This window comes from Strix aluco, chromosome 3 (genome assembly GCF_031877795.1).
Source record: "Strix aluco isolate bStrAlu1 chromosome 3, bStrAlu1.hap1, whole genome shotgun sequence".
In the NCBI taxonomy this organism is placed as follows: domain Eukaryota; kingdom Metazoa; phylum Chordata; class Aves; order Strigiformes; family Strigidae; genus Strix; species Strix aluco.
In genome coordinates, this window is record NC_133933.1 from 28389572 (window position 1) to 28410954 (window position 21383).

The 21383-nt window shown below is 37.8% G+C and overlaps 1 protein-coding gene across 1 annotated transcript in view; it reads right to left on the reverse strand.

The window, feature by feature from the left end:
- Positions 1-21383, reverse strand: part of KCNK2 (potassium two pore domain channel subfamily K member 2) — a 78917-nt gene that overhangs the window by 25121 nt on the left and 32413 nt on the right. Inside the window, exon 4 of the mRNA XM_074820632.1 lies at positions 2337-2497. Within this exon, the coding sequence (XP_074676733.1) occupies positions 2337-2497 (161 nt within the window). The remainder of the gene's footprint in view (positions 1-2336; positions 2498-21383) is intronic.

The following is a 21383-nucleotide window of genomic DNA, read 5'->3' on the forward strand; positions in this document are numbered from 1 at the left end:
ACAGCAGCATGACATTAAGCCATGTTGGCATGTGAGCCTCTAGAGTCCTCAGAACATTTCTACAAAATTGCATCTAGACAGCTGTTTCCTGACATGTAATTGCATATTTTATTACTCTTTCATATAGTACTTTGAATTTGTCCTCCTTGAATCAAATCCCTTATATTCAGACTGCTTTTCAAAATTTTCAAGATAATTTTGAACTCTAATTGTCCTCCAACTTTCCGTTCTCTCCTCAGATTGAGATAATCTGCAAATTTAATGAACCAAGTCCTTTATCTGTTCTGTAAGCTACTAATGATTTTGTTTTTAACCTGTACCAAAGCTAGAACAGACCACTACAAAGTCCCATTGACATGTTCTGCCAATTTGACATTTTTCCAAAGAGTTTTCCATCCATCCAAAGCATGTTGGTTCAACTTAAAAGAAGCAAGGGAATGCACAAAAGTGGAAACCTTAACAAAAGGAGAACAAAAATTAAATCACTGTTCACAATGTTTTCTTATTTAAGTTTAGTGCCAATGGAAACTATGTTTTATAGTCAGCATGACCAAGCTCCAGCTTTTGTAACCCAAATCACAGTAGTATTTTGGGTTATGGCAACATGAAATTCCCTGCTCTGACTCATCAGCATCTCCCAGTTCTTCTTTTGAAGAACTAGTAAACAGAACAAGGGAATGTTCCAGACTGCAAAATATAGATCAGTGTTTTCATTCAGATATTGCCAAAAAGGGGCAAGATACTGCTTTTTGTTCAGACATTCTTGTTGTAGGAATGCATCCACTATGGAAAAAGGAAAACCACTATCCCTACAAGCAACACACAAATTGGTCTCATATCTTTTCTACTTTTAAACACAAAATAAAATTCAGTTATTAAAAAAACAGGAAGGATAAATTAAAATGTTCTTATAGAATATTCTTGTCTTTTTTTAGACAAATCTCAATGGAAATGGATGTTATTCACCAGTACCTTGTCTGGACATGAACTGATGTTTCAAAGTCAAAAATACCTGCCCTTTCTTAAAAAGCTTTCAAGCTTCTATTTACCTATTGCATGACTACTCAGCACAGCCCCAGTTTGATTTACTTCAAAAATAAAGCCATGGCAGACCCTTTCTATGTACAAAAGGTGTCCTGCATGCAAGATTAGGGCTTGTTGCAGAAAAACAATCCTAACACTTGCAGTGCTAATGCAAACAGCTACAAAGTCAGGCTGCTTCCTAAGTATTCACTGAATATGACATGTTCTACATATCAAAAGACAAATAGTATTTCATATGTGTTTTGGACATTAGGTAATAGTTAAACCTACAACATTTTATTAAATGTTAATAAAACATCTAAATAATTAATCATTAAATTTCATTATGCCATTTATTCTATGCTTCAAAAATCTCAATACATTTTTAATAACTGCATTAGTAAAATACAACCTTAATAAACTTTTCTGTGTGAGAAACAGACTAAGTAAATTAAGTTCCTCTGCTAGAATTCAAGGCACTTGATTCTTAAGGACTGGCTATGGCTGAACTTTATCAATATCTGCACAAGTTTCTAGTCTGTTTGATAGGTCTCTTCCTCTACTAAAGCTGTCCCACTTTGCATGAATAATTAAAGATCAGTAACCAGAGAAAATGAAGGGCATGAACATCTATGCTGTGCTAAGCAGTTTAGCAGAAGAGGCTGAAAACCCCTTAAACTGCAGAACATCCTATAGCCTAGTGAGGAGACCACAAAGAGGAGTCCAACATCAGGGGAGCATCAACAGGCTCTGTACCATTTACGCTGTCCTGTCTCTATGAATGCCCAAAGCTTTAGTCACCTACAGCCCTGTAAATCTGGAAATGTAGGTGCCTACAGACTGTAAGCATTTCCTCAGGAATGATGGCATCTGAGTAGATAGAACTATGATTTTAGACTCAGACACCAAACGTCTTCTGTGAATCAACTCAAAGCAGCAGCAATAATTTCCACGTTATCCCCACAGCTCCCCTCTTCCAACTCTGAGTTATTTATTTCCTACCATGATCTATAAGAAAACCTTTAAAGGTAAGCATCACAGCAAGCTTAGGAGTATTATAAGGGCAGAGCAAAAATAAAACATTTTGGATCTTGTTCCTCTTCCCAACCATAATTACTGTAGATGTTGGGTTTCATCCAATTCTCAGACATGTTCAGTAACATGTTCAGACTTTGCAAAGTTCTTCCTACCTTTTGCTATACATCTAGTTACAATGATGAGCTATACCTTGTTTTTTTGGACTTTTCATTTCACTCATTAACTTCAGAACAATGAGCAACATGAAGAACGAACGAGGCAGTCAGCATACTCACAACAAAGGTATCTTCTACTTTGGCAATTCCTTTTCCAAAGATTGTCCCTAGTTGATCTCCAACACCAGCCAACAGAAAACCAAACAGAGGAATTCCCAGTAAGGCATAGATGATACAGAATATCTTTCCACCTTGTGTGCGTGGGGAGATGTTTCCAAAGCCTAAATTACAAAATACTTGAGATGTTTAAGAAGTTACATATATTACATTACACATTTTAAAAGGACTGCAGGAACAGAACTATTAAAAGCAGGTCCTACTAGGTTACCCATATGACACAGCAGACATTGTGAAAAATCAAATGAAAGTGTAGGTCATACAAACCTCTCTGAGCTAAAATTAAACTGCTGCACAATTCACCAACTTATTTTATACTGTATGTGTCCTGTGGAGAAGAAAACTCAGAATTTATTTTTTTTTGTTTAACAAATGGCAGGTTTTCTTATCTGCTACATGTAGTTAATACCAATTGGTTAAGCTATGCCTTAGCCTCTGCTATCTGGAAATATCTATTACTGGACTTGTAATTGGCAGGCTTCAGTACTTGTAAACAAGACACAATTCTCCTTCAGATGTGCTGTGTTTCAAAGTGAAGCAACTGGGAAAAACCCACTTAGATGAGCAAAACAGGGACTTCTAGCATAAATGGGACTGCTTAGAGTCTTTGTTTCTTTCAGTGTTGCAAACAAAGCTTAGGAGAAACAGTTTACAGTTCATGGCTCTGTCCAGTTGAAAGTGGAAATCATTTTGTCTTTACCGGCTTGTGTAAAATAGCACCTTGATATGCCTGTGATACCCGAATCGCTGCTGGTCCACTTTGAACTGAGAAACTGAAATACAAAGAGTGCAGGCCCCAGCATCTGTGAAATGCCCTCAAATGTATCTCCCAGGATCAGCATTTTAATGATTTGGCCAAGGTCGCATAGACAGAATGCTACAGAGACGTTTCACCAGCAGCAGCCCTCAGTTTTAATTCTAAAGTTTTTCTCCTCCAAAGTATCACTCCTGTTTTGGGGGAGCAGTAGTAGTAACACCCCAGCATTTTTGACATTGTTTCACTTTTCAGCACAACAATCTGCACTTCAAAGGAGGCCAGAGGCTTATTTTCCACAGAGAAATTAAACAAAAACCTTTTTTTAAAAAAATTACTTTTTTGGTAGAAAAAAATAACTTGTAAATAAAAAGCAAATATTTTAGCGAGTGAGAAATTTGTTTCTCAGTGTCTTAAATTTTGCATAAGAGATGCTTTTCATATACACAAAAATCATTCAATGGAAATCCAATTTTCCTGTGAAAAAGACGACAGACAAATTTTGTCAGCTCTACTGAGATCTTGCAATGTCATTTTCTTTTTAAAATAGATTAGTATTTTTGCACAACATGACTGTAAGCTTCTACAATATAAAGCACATTTAATGAATATCTTGGCTATTTATCAAAATTTGTATTTAACTATTTTGAGCATGTTAAACCAACATGGATTTTTTTTTTTTATGAAACTTACTCTCTTAATTTTTGGTTCTGCTCTCATGTAGGCAAGCTACACCAAAGCTCTGTTGTCAAAACTACTTTTTCCTTTCAGTACATAGGAGACAAAGCTGACCCACACTCAACGTCATTCAAATAAAAATAAATCACATTGGGAATATATTTTACTCCTAGATATTTTGCTCTAATATTAGTTTCCAGATAGTAATTGTGTAAACAATAAATTCAATGTAGATAGAGTTCAGTTAGATTAAAAAAAGTAAAAAAGTTAAAATTTTCCCCAAATCATGACTAATAAACCCTGTCAAACTAAACAAAAAAGGACAAAATGACAGGAAATATCCTCAATTACAAGTTGTGGAGTCCCCCAGCTTTGTAATTTTTCCCTGCACTAATATAATAAAAAAAAGTCTGACTCAGGGAAGTGGAAAAAAGTCACAGTGCCTTTAGACCAACATAAACCTTCCCTAACCCGGCTAGAAATTACCGATTACTATAACTCAGGAAATTTCAGCTCCACTGAGTTCACTCTGTCCCTTCATGCACCAAGCAGAAAAGACCCTTGAGTTTTAAAATAAAATTAGCTCATCCCCAATCAAAAAGGGACAAACAGATCCAAGCTACTCTGTTTTCATAAACATGCCTGTTTATGCATCAACAGGAGCTTGAATAGTTGCCAGGGTGCAATTCCTGAGGGGTCTTAATGCAATTCAGAATCAGGGGTCTGGATACACCAGATTTATAAAACTTATACTATGGGATTTGGAAATCACACACTTTTTTTGTTGTTGTTGTTTAAGAACTGTATTCACTTGCTCTACAAAAGTGGTGTCTCATAATGATAGCAAAATACCACCCAGTGAAGCACATGCCAAGCAGGCAGTTCTGCTCAGTTAGCTTCATAAAGCAAACTGGCATTCTCTGTGCATCCCACAGCTATTACAGAGACAATTGCTGCTGTGGCATACTTCTCATCTGCTGCTAATTGGTATGAGGACATGTTCATATGTCACATTCAGCTCTATGTATTCTCCTCCCTAAATCAGAGTCATGTCTCGCTCGAGAAAAGGATGGTACCTCCTCACTTAGAATCATAGAATCATTCAGGTTGGAAAAGACCCTTTGGATCATCGAGTCCAACCATCAGCTCTACTCTACAAAGTTCTCCCCTACACCATATCCCCCAACATCTCATCTAAATGACCCTTAAACACATCCAGGGATGGTGACTCCACCACCTCCCTGCGCAGCCTATTCCACTGTCTGACCACTCTTTCTGTGAAAAATTTTTTCCTAATGTCCAGTCTAAACCTCCCCTGTTGGATTTTAAAGCCGTTCCCCCTTGTTCTGTCACTAATCACCTGTCAGAAAGAGACCAGCACCAACCCCTCTACAATGTCCTTTCAGGTAGCTGTAGAGAGTGATGAGGTCTCCCCTTGGCCTTCTCCTCCTCAAACTGAACAGTCCCAGCTCCCTTACTCTCTCCTCATAGGATCTGTTCTCCAGGCCCCTCACCAGTTTCGTTGCCCTCCTCTGCACTTGCTCCAGCACCTCGATATCTCTCTTGTATTGAGGTGCCCAAAACTGGACACAATACTCAAGGTGTGGCTTCAGCAGTGCAGAGCACAGGGGGACTATCGCCTCCCTACTTCTGCTGGTCACACTGTTTCTAATACAAGCCAGGATGCCGTTGGCTTTCTTGGCCACCTGGACACACTGCCAGCTCATGTTCAGCTGCTTGTCAATTAGAACCCCCAGATCCTTCTCTTCCAGAGAGCTCTCCAGCCACACCTCTCCAAGCCTGTAGCCATGCAGGGGGTTGTTGTGGCCCAAGTGCAGGACCTGGCACTTGGCCTTGTTGGAGCTCATCCTGTTAATGTTGGCCCACCGATCCAACCTATCCACGTCCCTCTGTAGTGCCTCCCTGTCCTCATGCAGACTGACACTCCCGCTTAACTTGGTGTCATCTGCGAATTTACTAATGATACACTCTATGTCCTTATCAAGATCATCAATAAAGATGTTGAACAGAAATGGTCCCAGCACTGAGCCCTGAGGAACACCACTTGTGACCGGCCGCCAGCTGGATTTAGCTCCATTGACCACCACTCTCTGGGACCGTCCATCCAGCCAGTGCTTGACCCAGCAGACCGTTCGCTCATCCAGGCCATGGGCAGTCAGTTTTTCTATGAGAATCCTACGGGGAACTATGTCAAATGCTTTTCGAAAATCCAGGTAGATAATATCCACAGCTTTTCCCTCGTCCAATAGTTGGGTCATTTTGTCATAGAAGGAGATCAGCTTTGTCAGGCAGGACGTGCCTTTCATAAACCCATGCTGACTAGGCCTGATCCCCTGGTTGTCCATTATACGACTTTTAATGGCACCCGAGATGACCTGCTCCATGACCTTCCCTGGCACCGAGGTCAGACTGACAGGTCTGTAGTTTCCTGGATCATCCTTTCTGCCTTTCTTGTAGATGGGTGTCACATTTGTCACCCTCCAGTCCACTGGGACCTCCCCAGTTAGCCATGATTTCAGCTAAATCACGGAAAGCGGCTTGGTGAGCACATCTGCCAACTCTTTCAGCACTCTTGGGTGTAACCCATCCAGTCCCACAGACTTCACTCCCACTACATTCAAATTCTTGCTTTTCATCCTGAAAAATGACAAATGTTTTTCTTCCATAAACAACAAATAAGGTCTTGTATTATTAATTATACTTTTTTAAAAATCTCACACATTACTGGATAAAATAATATTCCAACAGGTAGTAGTTTATCTCTGTCCAGATGCTCACCGCACATAATACAAACCATGGCGCTCTCAGGATAGGGCACGTACTTTAGTGAGCTGATCTACCAAGGGGTTTCCATCACACATCAATCATATTTCCTACAGTGTCATGTTTTATAACAGTCTGCTGCTGTACACCACAGCCTACTTTGCGAGTTACACAAATTGTCCTTACATCCTACTCTCGGTTTCTCCAGTGAAAAGCTAATCCATCATTTATGCAATGGGAGAGGAAACATATTTATATTTTATATGTTGATGCAATTCCTGAGGGTTTTGTCTCAGAAAAGTATTATTCCTTTATTTAAAAAAGAAAAAATAAATAGAAGAATTCAGCTGCTAGGTAAAACCCAAGGAAAACTTCATTTCGGGTACTGTGCTTGGAGAGGAGCACATAGCCACAGCAATGCCACTGCATATCCCTGCATACCACAAAGCTCTTCTCCCCATGCAGGGCAGGAACACCTGCCATGGCTACAGCAGCTCCCTGGCACAGTGCTGTCACCTCAGAGATCCCACTTCTGCTTCAGAGGCCGGCATAAAGTCTGTCTATGAGTGTCTTGCTCACTGGGAAACCTCGGGGAATCAGTCACATCACACCACGCTTCCCACTGCCTCTTGCCTCCCTCTGAGCTGCCTGCCTGGAGGGGATGGGGACAGTGCACGCTGGAATCGTACAGGCAGCTTCAGCACCTTGGTTACTCTTCACACCTTCAGTCCTGTGCAGCTTTTCTCTTTCTCTGTTTCTCCTAAGTGGGTAGTTCCTAGAACCAGTCGGTTCACCATTACAACCGATACACTTGCTTTTGAACATGGAAATGAATGAAGCACTTGATTTAAACTTGCTACATTTATCAGAAAGTTTCCCTCAAAGAACTTTTAACCAACCTTAGCTGCAATGAACAGTACAGAGAACAAAATTTAACTTGCGGAATGGGATCGGTTTCACCCAAGATAATGTCTGTACCATTTTCAGACCATCCTTCTCCAGCGCAACCTCCCCACTTAACTTTCATAACCAGGAGCACGATTTTCTCCTAGTTTTACCAAATCCCTTCCATGTCTTGCTAAACGCTTAGCATGCCTTTAATGCTGAAAACTTTGTGCATTTAAAATATGTTGTCTCTGACAAGCAGCTGTGAACAAGAAATGCATTTTAGAAGGAGCTTCCAGTAACCCCTGAGTGAATTAAAAGGCCATTGTAAGTAGATTGTAACTAATTCCTCCATTCAACAAAATAACATATTACATGGTTTCAACTCCAAAACCTTCACAGCCTCCAAGATTCAAATCAGATTCAAAGGGAACCTCAGTCCCTGTGGTCAGCAATAGAGATGGAAGCAAGGGTATGCTAAATGAAAAGAAAAACAAAACAAACAAACAAACCCAAAGCCAAAACAAACCACAAAAGACTTGATAGGAATTCTTTTGTATTTTCATGTCTCCTTTTTTGACATATTTCTTTAGGAGGAAAGTGTCTGTAACTTTCCCAACTGAAATAGATTTGCTATTAAATAGAAATTAGTAACTTTGATAACTACAAATATATTACAGCTTTTGACCAAAACAATGTTTGAAGTTTCAATTTCTAGTTGGGCTTCTATTCCTCCCATGACAAACAACAGGTTATATTGCAAATATGGAAAAGTTTGAAATGCTAGAAATTCTCATACAATTGACAAGACACTTCTGTTCAGATTATGAGACTGTCTTGCATTCCAACCTTCATCAAATGGAAGATTGGCAACTAATTTTTAAAAAAAAAAATCTAATTTCTGTTTCAAGTCAAAAAAAGATCCCTTTGATTTCTAGTTAACCGGTATCTCAGTCTTCCAGAAAGCTCTTTTAGATCCACATTTTCAAAGTGAAGGTAGAAGAATAGAGACTCCAAATGAACCTATTTTCACAGAAAATTCCTAGACAAAGCAGGGCATCTACTGAAACTAGATGGCTGCAATTAAGTATTTCTTATAGGAAAGATTATAGGTGCTTTTGAGAGTTCTAGGACTAGATTTTACTTGCAAAATTAACTGGGAAAGTGTGTCACCAATTATGATTCATTTATATCAAATAGCTCAAGTGGGATTGAAAGGTCTGGGGAAGGTTTGAAACATTTTCTTTCCAAACATGAAAATGCAAATTTAAATACCAGTAACTGTTTTCTCACTGTTTTTAACATACCTCAGATTACACAAGACATCATTCATCAGGTAGCAAACAAAGTGAAAATCATACCAAAATAATGTCATATATTTTGAGATATGAGAAACTACTCTCAGCTGTAGGTTTGGGTATGTGGGCAACTGATGAAACACTTCAATACTGAAAGATAAACAATTTGGTGAACATTCATACCCTTAATTACACAAAAATGGATTACAGAAACTCGATACCGAGAAGATTTCACAGACTCGGAGGGAAGGCTGAGCTCCTGGCTGCTGAATCCCATGAGGCCAGAGCCAGGTGAAGCTGCTGCCATGCCCTCGCCTTCAGCCAGCGGCCAGGGTGTGCAGCTGGCAGCGGTACTGCTGTAGGCTCACATCCACCCTGACTATGCAGCTCAGTTACAGTGATTGCCCTTTTCAAAGGGCATACCTGTGTTTTGATACTGAATGTCAAATTGATTTTAAGAGATCAAAAGATGCTTTTTCCAGGCCCTGAGGAGCTATCTGATGAAATCTTTATGAAAGGTACCCTTGCTGAATTTCTAAGTAGCTAAAATGCTTTTTCCCTTTGGATTGCCACTTGGGCTCAGGAGATTAGTATTTGAATACATGCCCGCCCATCAGTGCCAAGGCAAAGACATGCACTTTTCATAGATAAATAAGATATCCCTTTTAGCATAAATAATGGTCTGGACACAATCACTAAACAAAAAGGCAGCATACATACCAATACTGGCTATGTGGAAATCTCTGCATACACTGCAGAACTACTGAAACTTGCATGTTTGTGTTCACTGTGTGGAAACATCTGCATTTTTGCACTGATTCCTTTTCCTTTCATCTTCTTAACTTTGTCCTACACTCCAAAGTTTGACATGCTTGTGTATGACCGTGTCATATACTTATATATTTACAAATAAATACTTCATGGGGTTTTATGGCTTTGGTTGGCAATAGTATAAGGGCATTTTCAGTCTTCCATGTGACTTCCCCTCCCAACACTGTAAAGTAGCTAGAAAATTCCTACTGCCCTTTTTACAAGTAGGCAACAAGCACAGCGGGAAAGAAAACCCTACATGCTCTATATCATCTAGGTCCGCCACTCACACCAAATCTGTGGCTGAGGAATATGCAATCACATTACGCTGACCTTGAACTAAGGAAAGTTTGGCGTCTAAAGTCCTCAAAACACCTCAGCCAAGCTTGTTCGAGGCCACATAGAAATCCGTTGTGAATACTTACAAAAATCTATGGACTCCCCTTCTGTCAGGGCCAACACACATGCACATGCATGTATATTCCTGAACACAGCGCAAAAGAATTTGAAGGCTGAATAAGCACCAAGACTATTTGCGGATCAGAATACATGGATGAATTGAATATGAATACCCTTGCAGTGAAAGTACAATGTTTCTATATTACATATATGCATGAATTCTCTCACACATGCACAAGCTATAACTGTATCTTACAGCCATTGCTCACAAGCTGTTGCCTGTGGATCCCTTTATGGGTATGTGACTAATGCTTCTCCTCCAAGTTAATTCTTCAATTTAAAAGTTAAATAGTTTTCTGTACATGCAATTGATGACATTGCTGCTGAAGGAAGTGCCCTATGCAATAACAGAGGTGAAGGTACCTCTGTTTTGGACTGCAGTCTGCTGAGAAACTGAAAATTTCTGCTTTACAGAAGTTAGGCATAATTTCTTTATCACTCACTGTAGCTTCTAGAAGCCAATTCTCTTAATAGTTTTAGCCAGTGATTTGGGAACTATGTTGTCACAAAGTACTGCTGTTTACTTAATATCATTGGTCAGCACAGCACTCCCTTTGGTATTATCTGGATTCCAACGTACAAAATTCTGATTTTTAGCACTAATCCATAATTCTGTGTCACAGAAACATCAGTATATTATTTTGGATGTTATAATGTGGCTCAAGCCTGAAAAAAAACACTTTATCAAAAAACCCTCTCAGTTACCAATACATCTCTTTTTCAGCTATGAATAACAGGAAAACCTAGATTGACATTAATAAAATGTGTAATATTCAAGAATTGACAAGACAGAGGCTGATCTCCTTTCAGTGGTTTCTTTTCATCTGTGTTCTGTGGGAGCAGTAAATCAAATCAATAAAACTTCTTTTAAAAGAACAGGCTATAAATATTCATAGAAAATAAGTTTCCTTCAAGTCAAAGTGCTGTGCTAGAGAGGTGAAGGAGCATTGTAAGGAAAGTCTCTGTATGGATACAGAAGCTGTTGCAGTATTCAATAACTCACATTCAGTTGCTAAGGCAATTTCTCAAGGAACTGGGTAATAATTGTTATAAGACTTTTAAAAGCTTAAACATCAATTCAGCTCTGCCTCCCAGTACAGGTTCTTCATTTCATTCAGCTGTCACTTTGTCCAGTGAAGAGTATCTGCTTCTCATCAGTAGTAGTACTTCTGTCCTTTTTTCAATTTTTTTTTTTTGTTGTTGTTACTGATTGCATTCATTTTTCCTCTAATTCTTATTCTAGCAAAATTGAATCAGGTCCAAAACCCCAAAACTCCCACTAGCTTGTTTCCTTTAAGTGAGATTGCTCCATGGGAGCAAGATACCTGGCTAACGTACCTAGTAAAAACATCATGTACCTTAAAGTAAAAAAGTTAGTAGTTCACAATATCATGAAACTTTTACTACCCACATATTCTTATCAAGCATAAACACATATCAAATGTGACAAAGTGACAGTTGTTCTGTACCAAAGTCATGAACAATATCAATGTGTAGATAAAATACATTGTTCAAGGTGATCCTCAGAAAAACAAGAATTGTGAATTTTACGTGTACTGACAAAAACAATCTATGAACACTTTTTTTGATGCTGCAACTTTAGAAAAAATTATTTCAGATTTCCATTAGAGTTTGGGGGCTTTCTTTTAATACCTTTCCTTTTTGTTCCCAGTTAAGTAATTGAAGAAACAGGTTTGTTTTTTTGTTTACAAAAAAAGCAATTCTTGGTGCTGGGTCAAGCAAGCTCTTGCTGGCTTCTCCACCCCAGTGAAAAGCAATCCACATGCTCTCCAGCAGAGTTCAAAACTACCCTGCCAGTACATGTTTCTGTCACATGTAGCAAAAGCGTTAGCAAATTAAGACTATGGCAGACTTACAGCAACAAATGAGACACGAACAGCTAAAATATGTGAAGTCTCCAGCACTTGCCCTTTCTCTCTAGGAGCACTGCTATTCCCAGAGGTGAGGACATCCAGTTTCTCTTGTGAAACGTTCTGTGTCAGCATAGGTATTCTGTAAATGCACCCTGGTTTCAGTGAAATTACAGATTTAAAACAAGAACTAAAAATCCCATAATCCTACAATCAGTGGACTTGGACCTCAGATCATGTTAAGCTGGTACAACTGGCCGAAATGAATGCAGGTATCTTGACCTATTAGATAAGTCACAATTTTCTTTGCGGCTTTAAACTTTTCTTCATGCACCCTACTTCACCTTAAGAGACCTTTCACCAGAGGTCAGTGTTCAAAAATGCAAATATTTTTCCTCATCATTTTTTTTTCCCCTGTATGTCCTGTATCTATTCCTGCTTATAAGCTACACATACACAAGCCCTATGTCCAGATCATTTACCCTGAATCAGAGATAGGCAGAAATTCTGGGGAAGAGAGAGCAGTCCAGGGGAGATGGGAGACAAGGAGACTGCCAGGAAAGAGAACCTCCTCCTTTGCACATATTTCAGTACACAGTTGCTTGATGTTAGTAAGACAGGTAGGAAGGAGGGCTCTTAAAAGAGAATATATATATACAGACACATTATTTTGCACATAATGTCAAATAGCTGAGTATTTTTAGCAATAAAAATGCCCCTTGATGTAGTTAGTCCTAATGTATACCAGCAGATTAAGAAACAGTTTCCTCAAAAGAGTTAAGGTTAAAAAAGAAAGAACACTACCAAGTTTCTAAAAGAAAAAGCTCTGAATATTTTTATTAATAGTATTATTTTCTTTAAAAAGAAAATTAGAAAATTTTTCATCAGTGAGACTCGCTATCAAGTGTCTGAAAGTGTAAGGTCATTCTTCTATTTCTCTTTTTCTTCTTTTTTTTCCTTGAGCAATCTTTACAATTAGGACTAACACAGAATCTTAAAAACTGAAAAAGTGAACCACCATGCATAAATAACCCCTACTGACTTCACATTTTGGCTTCTAGCTACTTATGTGTTATATTCCTGATTCAGCAAAGCAAGTAACATGCTTAACTTTAAAAATGTTTAAACTTCTCTCTATTCAGGTAACATTTAAATACCTGAAAGCATACTCATTCTGTCAGCATATACACCTGCAAAGATGATCAAACATATATATTTTGTCAAATGAAATTCTTAGCAGATTTTCAATTGATTTTCAACATTGTCATGATGTGGCAGAAATCAATCCTTGAAATCATGCTGTCACCAGCTCTAATTTCCCAGAACTTCACACTATATATCAAAAATCTTTTGTTATAATGTCATTATCCAAGCAATTGAAGAAAGTGCAATTACAAGACTGAAAAAATATTTAAAATCCTTCAAAGGAGCAAGAATTAATTTCTGCTTCCACAGTTTTCAATTTTTAGTGACTTAAAACTATGCAGGTGTGTGGGCTTTAATTCTGCAGTGAGAGTGCTTCAGCAGAAGGCACTGGAAGATAAGCACTCTGTGGCTCACCAGCATCCTACCACCCCTCAGTACAACTCCATGTCTTCACCCAAGCAACATGGTGAGCTATCACTCTGGAGATTCTGACTTGATTCTTTGGCAGAGAGAAGTCTAAAGATGGGGATCTATAGAAAAGCATAAAGATAAGTTTCTCAAAAAATTGTGGTTTAGCAAAAGTTCCTAACAGAGTAGTAATTGAATATAAAATTGCCTCTGTGCATGCTGTAAAGCTATCAAAAAGATCATTGTCAGGCAGTGCAAAATAAATTCCAAAGTTGTGCTTTTAGTACCCACTGAAATATTTTGGGTTTACATTCCCAGCTTGCTTTTGAAAGAAGCCAGTGTGATTTACAGTAGACAGGAATTTCAGCAAGTAGCAAAATCATGAGGAATCATTTCCTTCACACCTTTCTTTTAAATACATAAGCTATGATTTAACTTTTACAAAGTAAGAAGAATCTTTTAGAAATCTCTAATTACCTCACCTGCACATAGGAAAATAATTCAAAATGGGACAGAATACTTCATGAGACAAAGAATAAGGCTTTCAGCTAAAGGTCTTAAATTTATATAAACTTGCATGTCCATTCACTGGAGGAAAAGAAACACTAAAATAAATATATATATAAATCAACCATGCGTAAAGATATTTCTTAAACATTATTTCAATTTTTCCCCTACCGTCCAAAGCCCTGAGCCGAATACGAATAGCTAAGTTAGTGTAGACTAAGCCATCTGACTCTACAAACACAGCTGAGTCTTGCTTGGACTATGGGATATGTGTAGTCTCCTGAAATCAGGTGTGAAGTACACTCAGTGAGACCAAGCACACCAACAAAGAGTAAAAAATTATTTATTAAGGGAAAATCAAAAAGAAAATAACTTGAGAATTTGATACCTAAAAAGCTCAGATCATCAGCTCAAACATTTAATGTTCCTCTCCCTCATAGCTGCGAGGCACAAGGCATGACTTGTCTCTTCCATGGGCTTCCTAAAAGGCCTCCAGGTATTCCCAACCTTAGGTCCTTGTGGAGGCTATCAACCTGCTGTCCTATTTAAATCTAAACTACTTGAGGGCATTTCACACCCCTCAGGGTCAAGCCCTTTGTTTTTCTCCATCTTTTGGTGTCTGACAGCCCACATGAAAGCACACATGACTCAGGAAAGATACCAGAAGCAAACAAAGTCCTAGGTGGCATTACCACTGCCAAATGATAAAAAAGGAATCGGAAAAGGAAAAACGACCACCTTTGTGGAGTTTTAGGTTTAATAGATGCAGGTTTGATCTAGTTCCTACTTTGAACAAACATCTTCACCTGTATGCCAGTTTTAAAACACAGATGCTTCAATTTAGTTTTTTCTCTGTCTCTCCTTAAGTGTCAGTACATCTTGTAAAAGCAACAATTTCCTTTTTATCAAAAGCACAATATCTCTTTGAACTGAAAGACAAGGAAAACTGAATAAAATAATATTGTTTCTCTTCCCCTAAAACATGAAAGCATATAGAGATATGGACAGCACAACAGCTATGCAAGCTAAGGACAGTAAATCTTAATGACTTTTAAACAGGACTATTCCTGGTATGAGAAGAGGGCAGGTATATTAATTAAAGTATACATCATGACCTTATTCAACCTTAAAAATTAAAACAGTAAGATGGAGGCAAGAAGAATAATATTCTTGATAGTATTTTAGCAGATAGCATATATTAATTTTTCTATTGTTATTATAGCATTCTGAAAGGCATTGCAGAAAAAAACATGTTAATTAGCCTCACTAAAGGTCACTGCTACTCCATTACTACCAGAAATAAGCAAATAGCAACCCAGACTCATCGTTAATTATAGGGAAAGTTTCATCAATGTTTTAGCTACTGTAAATTCCATATTAGTCAATCCAGTTTGAAATAGCAAATATGCATGGAATTTAAAATTCCCTAGGCTACATTTCAGGAAAAAAAATCCTGTATAGAGAGAGAAATCTGCACTCATTTTCTTCAAATGTATTTTGTTCTTTCACACAGAAAATAATATTTGCCAGAAAACATTTAGAAGGTTTTTTTACAAATATTCTGCAGCAGTGTTCATAAACAGTCTGAAGATCTAAACTGGTGTTAAGTTTAAGCATGTTTCTGGGCTTTTAAGACACCTGACATTTACATATATAATAAATATTTTTGTGAACAAAAGCTGTGTTGTTTTTTGTAAGCATTTCTATCCTGAACAGGTGTATGTGCAACATACCATGCTGGTGGGACAATATGAAAACCTAGACATTAAGAGTCTAGGTTAATACAAGAGTATTACTCATCATACTTTTATCTATCCCCTCCAAAGGTTTCCATTCTTATTTAGGAATATATGATCCTGAAAATCATACCAACATAATGAAGACTGTCTATGTTGAAGGGCTTATAAGAAGCCAAATGCTGTGTATTAGTTCCTTCAAATTCTTTTGGCAAATAACAGCTGATTTTGCCGAAGCCTGCATAACAACCACAGAGGAAACAAAGCAAAAAAAGATATATATACTTTCCCCAATCTGTATTACTTCCCTTACATTCAGCTTGAACAAGGAAATTAGAGTAGCTAGTTTGTGTCCCAATATGTAAACAAAATCATCTATTTAATTTGTATGGAATTATCACAGAAAGATTACTGCTCAAAACATTTTTGTAACTCCAGCTGCTTTTGCTTACAGGATCTCATCTTCTCAAGCAACCAGAATGGAACCTAACTGGGACAGTAACTGGGAAAACAGTAAATGTTTTAAAAAGTCTCACTCAAAGCCTAAATTCATTTGTTTACACTACTATCATCTGATCCTATCGGACACTAGTCATTCAAGAGAACACCATAATCCTCTGATTATAACAATTAATTTTGCAGCAAGTAATTAAGCTATCATAAACTGAAGCCTAACTATTTTTAGCTTGTTTTAACCAGGACTTCTTTTCTGGGACCAGAAATATTTGTAAGAGCAATCTGTGTCAGTCTGGTATCTCACAGCTTCATCTGTCAACACAAAAAATGGGAAACAATTTGTTTGTTGCCATTTTGTTTTTTCAGCCTAGCTCTGTGACTCTTGGTAGAAAATGAACCATCGAATGAATTGTTTACACACAAACAGATGAAAGCTAAATTATCATATGTCTATTCATATTCCCAAAGATTCAGTGGGATTCATTAGTGTAAGTCTTCCGATTCCCTTCTTTAAGTGATCATGTACAAATGTTACAATATTTATCATCTGGCATTATAAATTTTTCCATGCCAAAAAAAAAATATTTAGTCTCTCAACTGGCTACTAATACATTAATGAAATTACTACTGCATCCCAGGTGTTAAAGTTGAAGTCAAAAGAACTTATGCACCACGTATTTTTTTCCTGTCAAATATGACCACAAGATTAACTTCATGTGTTTCTGTGGTGCAACATACATTTATCTCCAACCAAAAGGATGAAATTCTTGGACCTAAGAGTTTTCCATGCTATAGTTCCTGACATCAATCTAAAGTAGTACTTTAGTATTCAGAGCATAACAAAAGTGCATTACCACCACACAAAAAAGGGGAACATCCCGTACTGCAAGAATCCTAAGTGAATGAATGGCAATAACAGTTCTCTCTGATGGGACTGCTGGCAATTTAGGTTACTTGGTAGGTAGATACTACAGCACTACAAACATTAAAATACATTAAAATTACGAATAATCAGACTAGAAATATTTTTTCTAAATAATTCTACGTAAATTTAATTTACACTTAGTTCTATAGTTCAGAAGGGTCAAAATAGACAAAAAGTTTTGAACAGAAATAAATGCTTAATAAAATGTCTACAGATGAAACTTATTCACAAAAGAAATACTGTTCCCAAATGCATTTTTCTACTAGAATAGAATGGTTATATATGTCTTCTAGAAGAAATCACAGAAGTAAAGTTGAATGATCCAAAGCTGTCTCTAATTGGAATAGCCATTATGAAAATAAGTAGACATAGGGCTCATATGCAGCCACACTCAGGAAACACAGAGAATATACAAAGATCCTACATAATAGTATCCTATTCCTTTTGTGTCTTCAATTATATTCATGTAGCACACACACACAAAAAAATTAATTAGATGCAACAGATGTGCCTTTCCTTCTAGTTACTCACTTCAAGAAAATTGCTCCAGACATGAGCTCATACTAAATCGAAGAAATACTCCAGAAATACAGTAACAGTTATTTTTATGAATGCATATTGGTGTATTTATTTAAGTAAAGAAGAAATGTCCTTCCAAAAAGATACTAAGCTTTGAACACTTCTACCTTCAGGATCCACACATACAGATTAGAAATACATGCAGATGATAAGGAAAATAGACCAAATCATGAGTTTGCATGCAAAGAGCCAGTCCCACATCTCTTGAAGTGAAAACAAGGAATCAAATTTTTAAAATCAGAATTCTCAACATGGGTTCATAACAACCCTCAAAAAAGCATGTACCAGACACAGACTTTTGGAATTGAAATTTCAGGTTATTTATTCTGATGAGATGCTTAAGTACTTGGACATCATATGATGTTGATCATGAAACACATGAATCACCTTCCGTATCTTGAGAAGATTTTTGCCAATTAAAAGTGCAAATCAACTACAAGAATAGTATAAAAAATTTCTACAGATATCTCTAGAAAAATAATCTAAGTATATTTTTAGATGCGTATCAACAAAAAAAAAAAAAAAGAAAGTTAGAACCATTTTAACTATACATTTAGCCATCTCAAAATAGGTAATGCCCCCCCCCCGCCCCCCGCCAATTCTTCTCCAGGCAAAGAACACACTGTGAACTGGAAATAAGTGCATTCAATACTAGAGAGAGAGTAACTGGCTCTATATACCACAATTCTTTCCCTGTACATCTTAAAAAAAATCTACTGCATACGACTAAGCCACTTGATGCTACCTCTTCCATCCTGAACAATAGCCTCCAGATGCTCATTTTCATGTATCAGTAGAACTGAAAAAAAAAAAATTATAAATCTGATGTCTGCAGTGGAGAATACAACCTACTTTTAACAGAAGCTGGCATAGAGCTTTTCAGTGAAGCCCTCTTCAGCTGAAATCTACATTGTGTGCCTCAGCTGTGTCCTACAACTCTGTACTCAAACTCTTGGTAAACACTACGGAGTCCTAATAAACATCTAGTGCACAACCAGTCTTTCCCACAGCACTGTTATCATTGTTTTGATGAAATGAGAATCTAGAAACTACCACACAAACTGAACACCCAATGGAACAATTTAGGCTAGAAAATACAGGATTCCACATAAAAATATCCTCAAAACCAGAAGTTTTCTGCTGTCAGTATAACATTGTTGCACATGACAGCATTTAACCAACAAAAAATTAATTTATTTTCTTATTTGGCATCAGTATTTTAGGATGCAGGTCTGCCTGTAACAATGGTGGAAGACTAGGAGAAACTGGGCAAGTGATATAAGAGTAAAGGAAGTTCAAAACAAGTTTTTAGGATTGGACAAAAAAAGTTGCACATTTCTCAAAGTGGTTAACATCTTCCTTTTACTATCTCGCTCATTTTAACCCCTACCACTCTCAAGCTGACTTGAGAACAAAGACCTTGCAAAATTATTGTCATCATATGAAAAATTCAGAGCTCAAAACTGGGTATATACCCTAGCCTTTCAACAGCTGTGTAATAAAATTAAGAATATAAATTACAATGCAGCTTCTTCCTCTAAGAGCTTCCTGATGAACAAAATCAGCTATTTAAAATTCCTCCATGTTGTTCATGCACAAAAAGAAAACCAGACACACTGCTAACTCTATTCCTCATCTTCAGGGAAGCCACATGAGTGTGCCCTTTTTTCCCCACTGTATTTCTAAGCAGGCACAAAGGATAGGCCTGGTCACTTGCCATCCCCTGATTTTACTATGCACATAACTGTTCCTGGCTTCAGCTATGTGTTGCTTGTTATCCTCTAATATGAAGGAGGAAACTGCATCTTTTAACCAAGTGACATGAGATGTCCTGGCTGAGGATGCTCAAAACAAGGGAGCAGAAAGAAAAAAGGCAGAAGGGTTTTTTTCATCCACAGTTACTGAATTAGCTTTTTTATTTGCTCCCACACTCCTTTTGCAACACCCCCTTCAGATAAGGTTGACAAACTCTTGAGCCCCACAGAATTTAGTTCCATTAAAACCTCTCTGACCAGAAATGAGAGCAGGTTCCAGAGCTCAGCCAGAGGCTCTGACCACAGTATCAATCCTCTGCAAAGTTCTTAAGACAGTATTTTATAAAAAGCTGGATATATTTAGTTTTTCTACCTGCATAAGCTAGAACCCTGCTCAGGGCTCCAAAAATTCCTGAGAACACCCTTAAAGATGTTACATAAAGCTGCACTATTCTCAGAGGGACTGATAACATGCAACCAAGATCAGTCCTGCTATCACTCAAGCCAAAAGTCTCCCCAGACAGTCAAGCATGCCTGTCAGTCAAGAGCTTCACAAAGAACAAAACTGCAGAGCACAAAGTGCTGCAGACCCCCTCCCGCCGGGCAGGGAAGTATCAGGGCAAAAAGGTGTCACCACAGCAACACCACAAGCTACTGGGTCAAACAGCCTGGGTGCAGACATTTAGGCTGTGAAAACATCTGTTTGCCCAGTTCAGACTCAAACAGCAGATGCCAGAGGTTTTAAATCAGTATCTATTTCCATACTGGTTGAGGGGATTGTTTGTATCTTTGCATCCAAGAGACAAATACGTTCAATGGACATTATACAGCAGTTACCAAGGTATATCAGCTACATGCTCAAAACAACACTCAAAGCAACACCCAGAAGGAGATCTTAGGTACACAATTTATGCACGAGAAATCTGATTTTTCACAGCTGGTCAGCCTCTCTCCTCTTTGCATTATTTTGAAGGGAAATCCCTGCATGAACAAAAAGTTGTTAACATACACTTACTTGTCTGGCAGTGGGAAAAATAAGTGACTATGAAAAGGTAAAGCCATATACTACTTGTAGAGGTGCCAACATATATATATATTTAAAGGACCTTGATGCAAACACATGTGTAAACATATGTTCATACCTTTAAACATACATTATTTGTGCAGTTAGAGAATAAAGAAGTTTATTGCACACAGATTGTATTATACTGTCTGCCTACTGCATGGCTGAGACATGGTATTGTAGCCCAATACCAGGAAATCTTCATATTCTTACATACAAGATATATCCTTCTGGAGGTCTTCCACTGTTCCAGTTAAGCTATTTTAATGCCCATTAGCTTTGAGCAAGCTGAGGTAAGTTATGGGAACACCCGTGGCTGCCCTACGACACAGCTACAAGGAACTATATTGCTTTACTGTTAGAACAGATAAAAGAAAATCTCCAAAACCTCCCAGTGCAATAGTACCTTACTAGGTTGGACTTGAAACCTTTCTTCATTGTCAGCTGGGACAGTATATTGCAGCACTCGGAGCAGCACAAATGTCTAAACTCAGCATCTGCACACCAAGTCAACAGTTTTGAGTGGGACTTCAGTGGAAAGTGTCCAAAATACAGTAAGCGTGGGTAGCAACTGAGCCATCAGTGAAGTACACAATAGCTGACTGCTGAACTTACATGCTTTAAGGAGACTGAAAGCCAGTGAGTCGATAGAATCTTACAATTTCTATGAAAAATAGCATTTTCATATGTATATGAAAGGACAAGGATTGGCAGAGAGGACTTTTGCAGTATCCAAATAAACTCATCAAAATCTAATACGTAAAAGAGAGAAAAGTAGAATAGCATTGATTTAAAGAAATGTTAAAGAATATATAGCCAAGTAACCTAGAGGTAGTTTCAGTGAAACTACCTTTACACTGGACCATGATTGTATTAC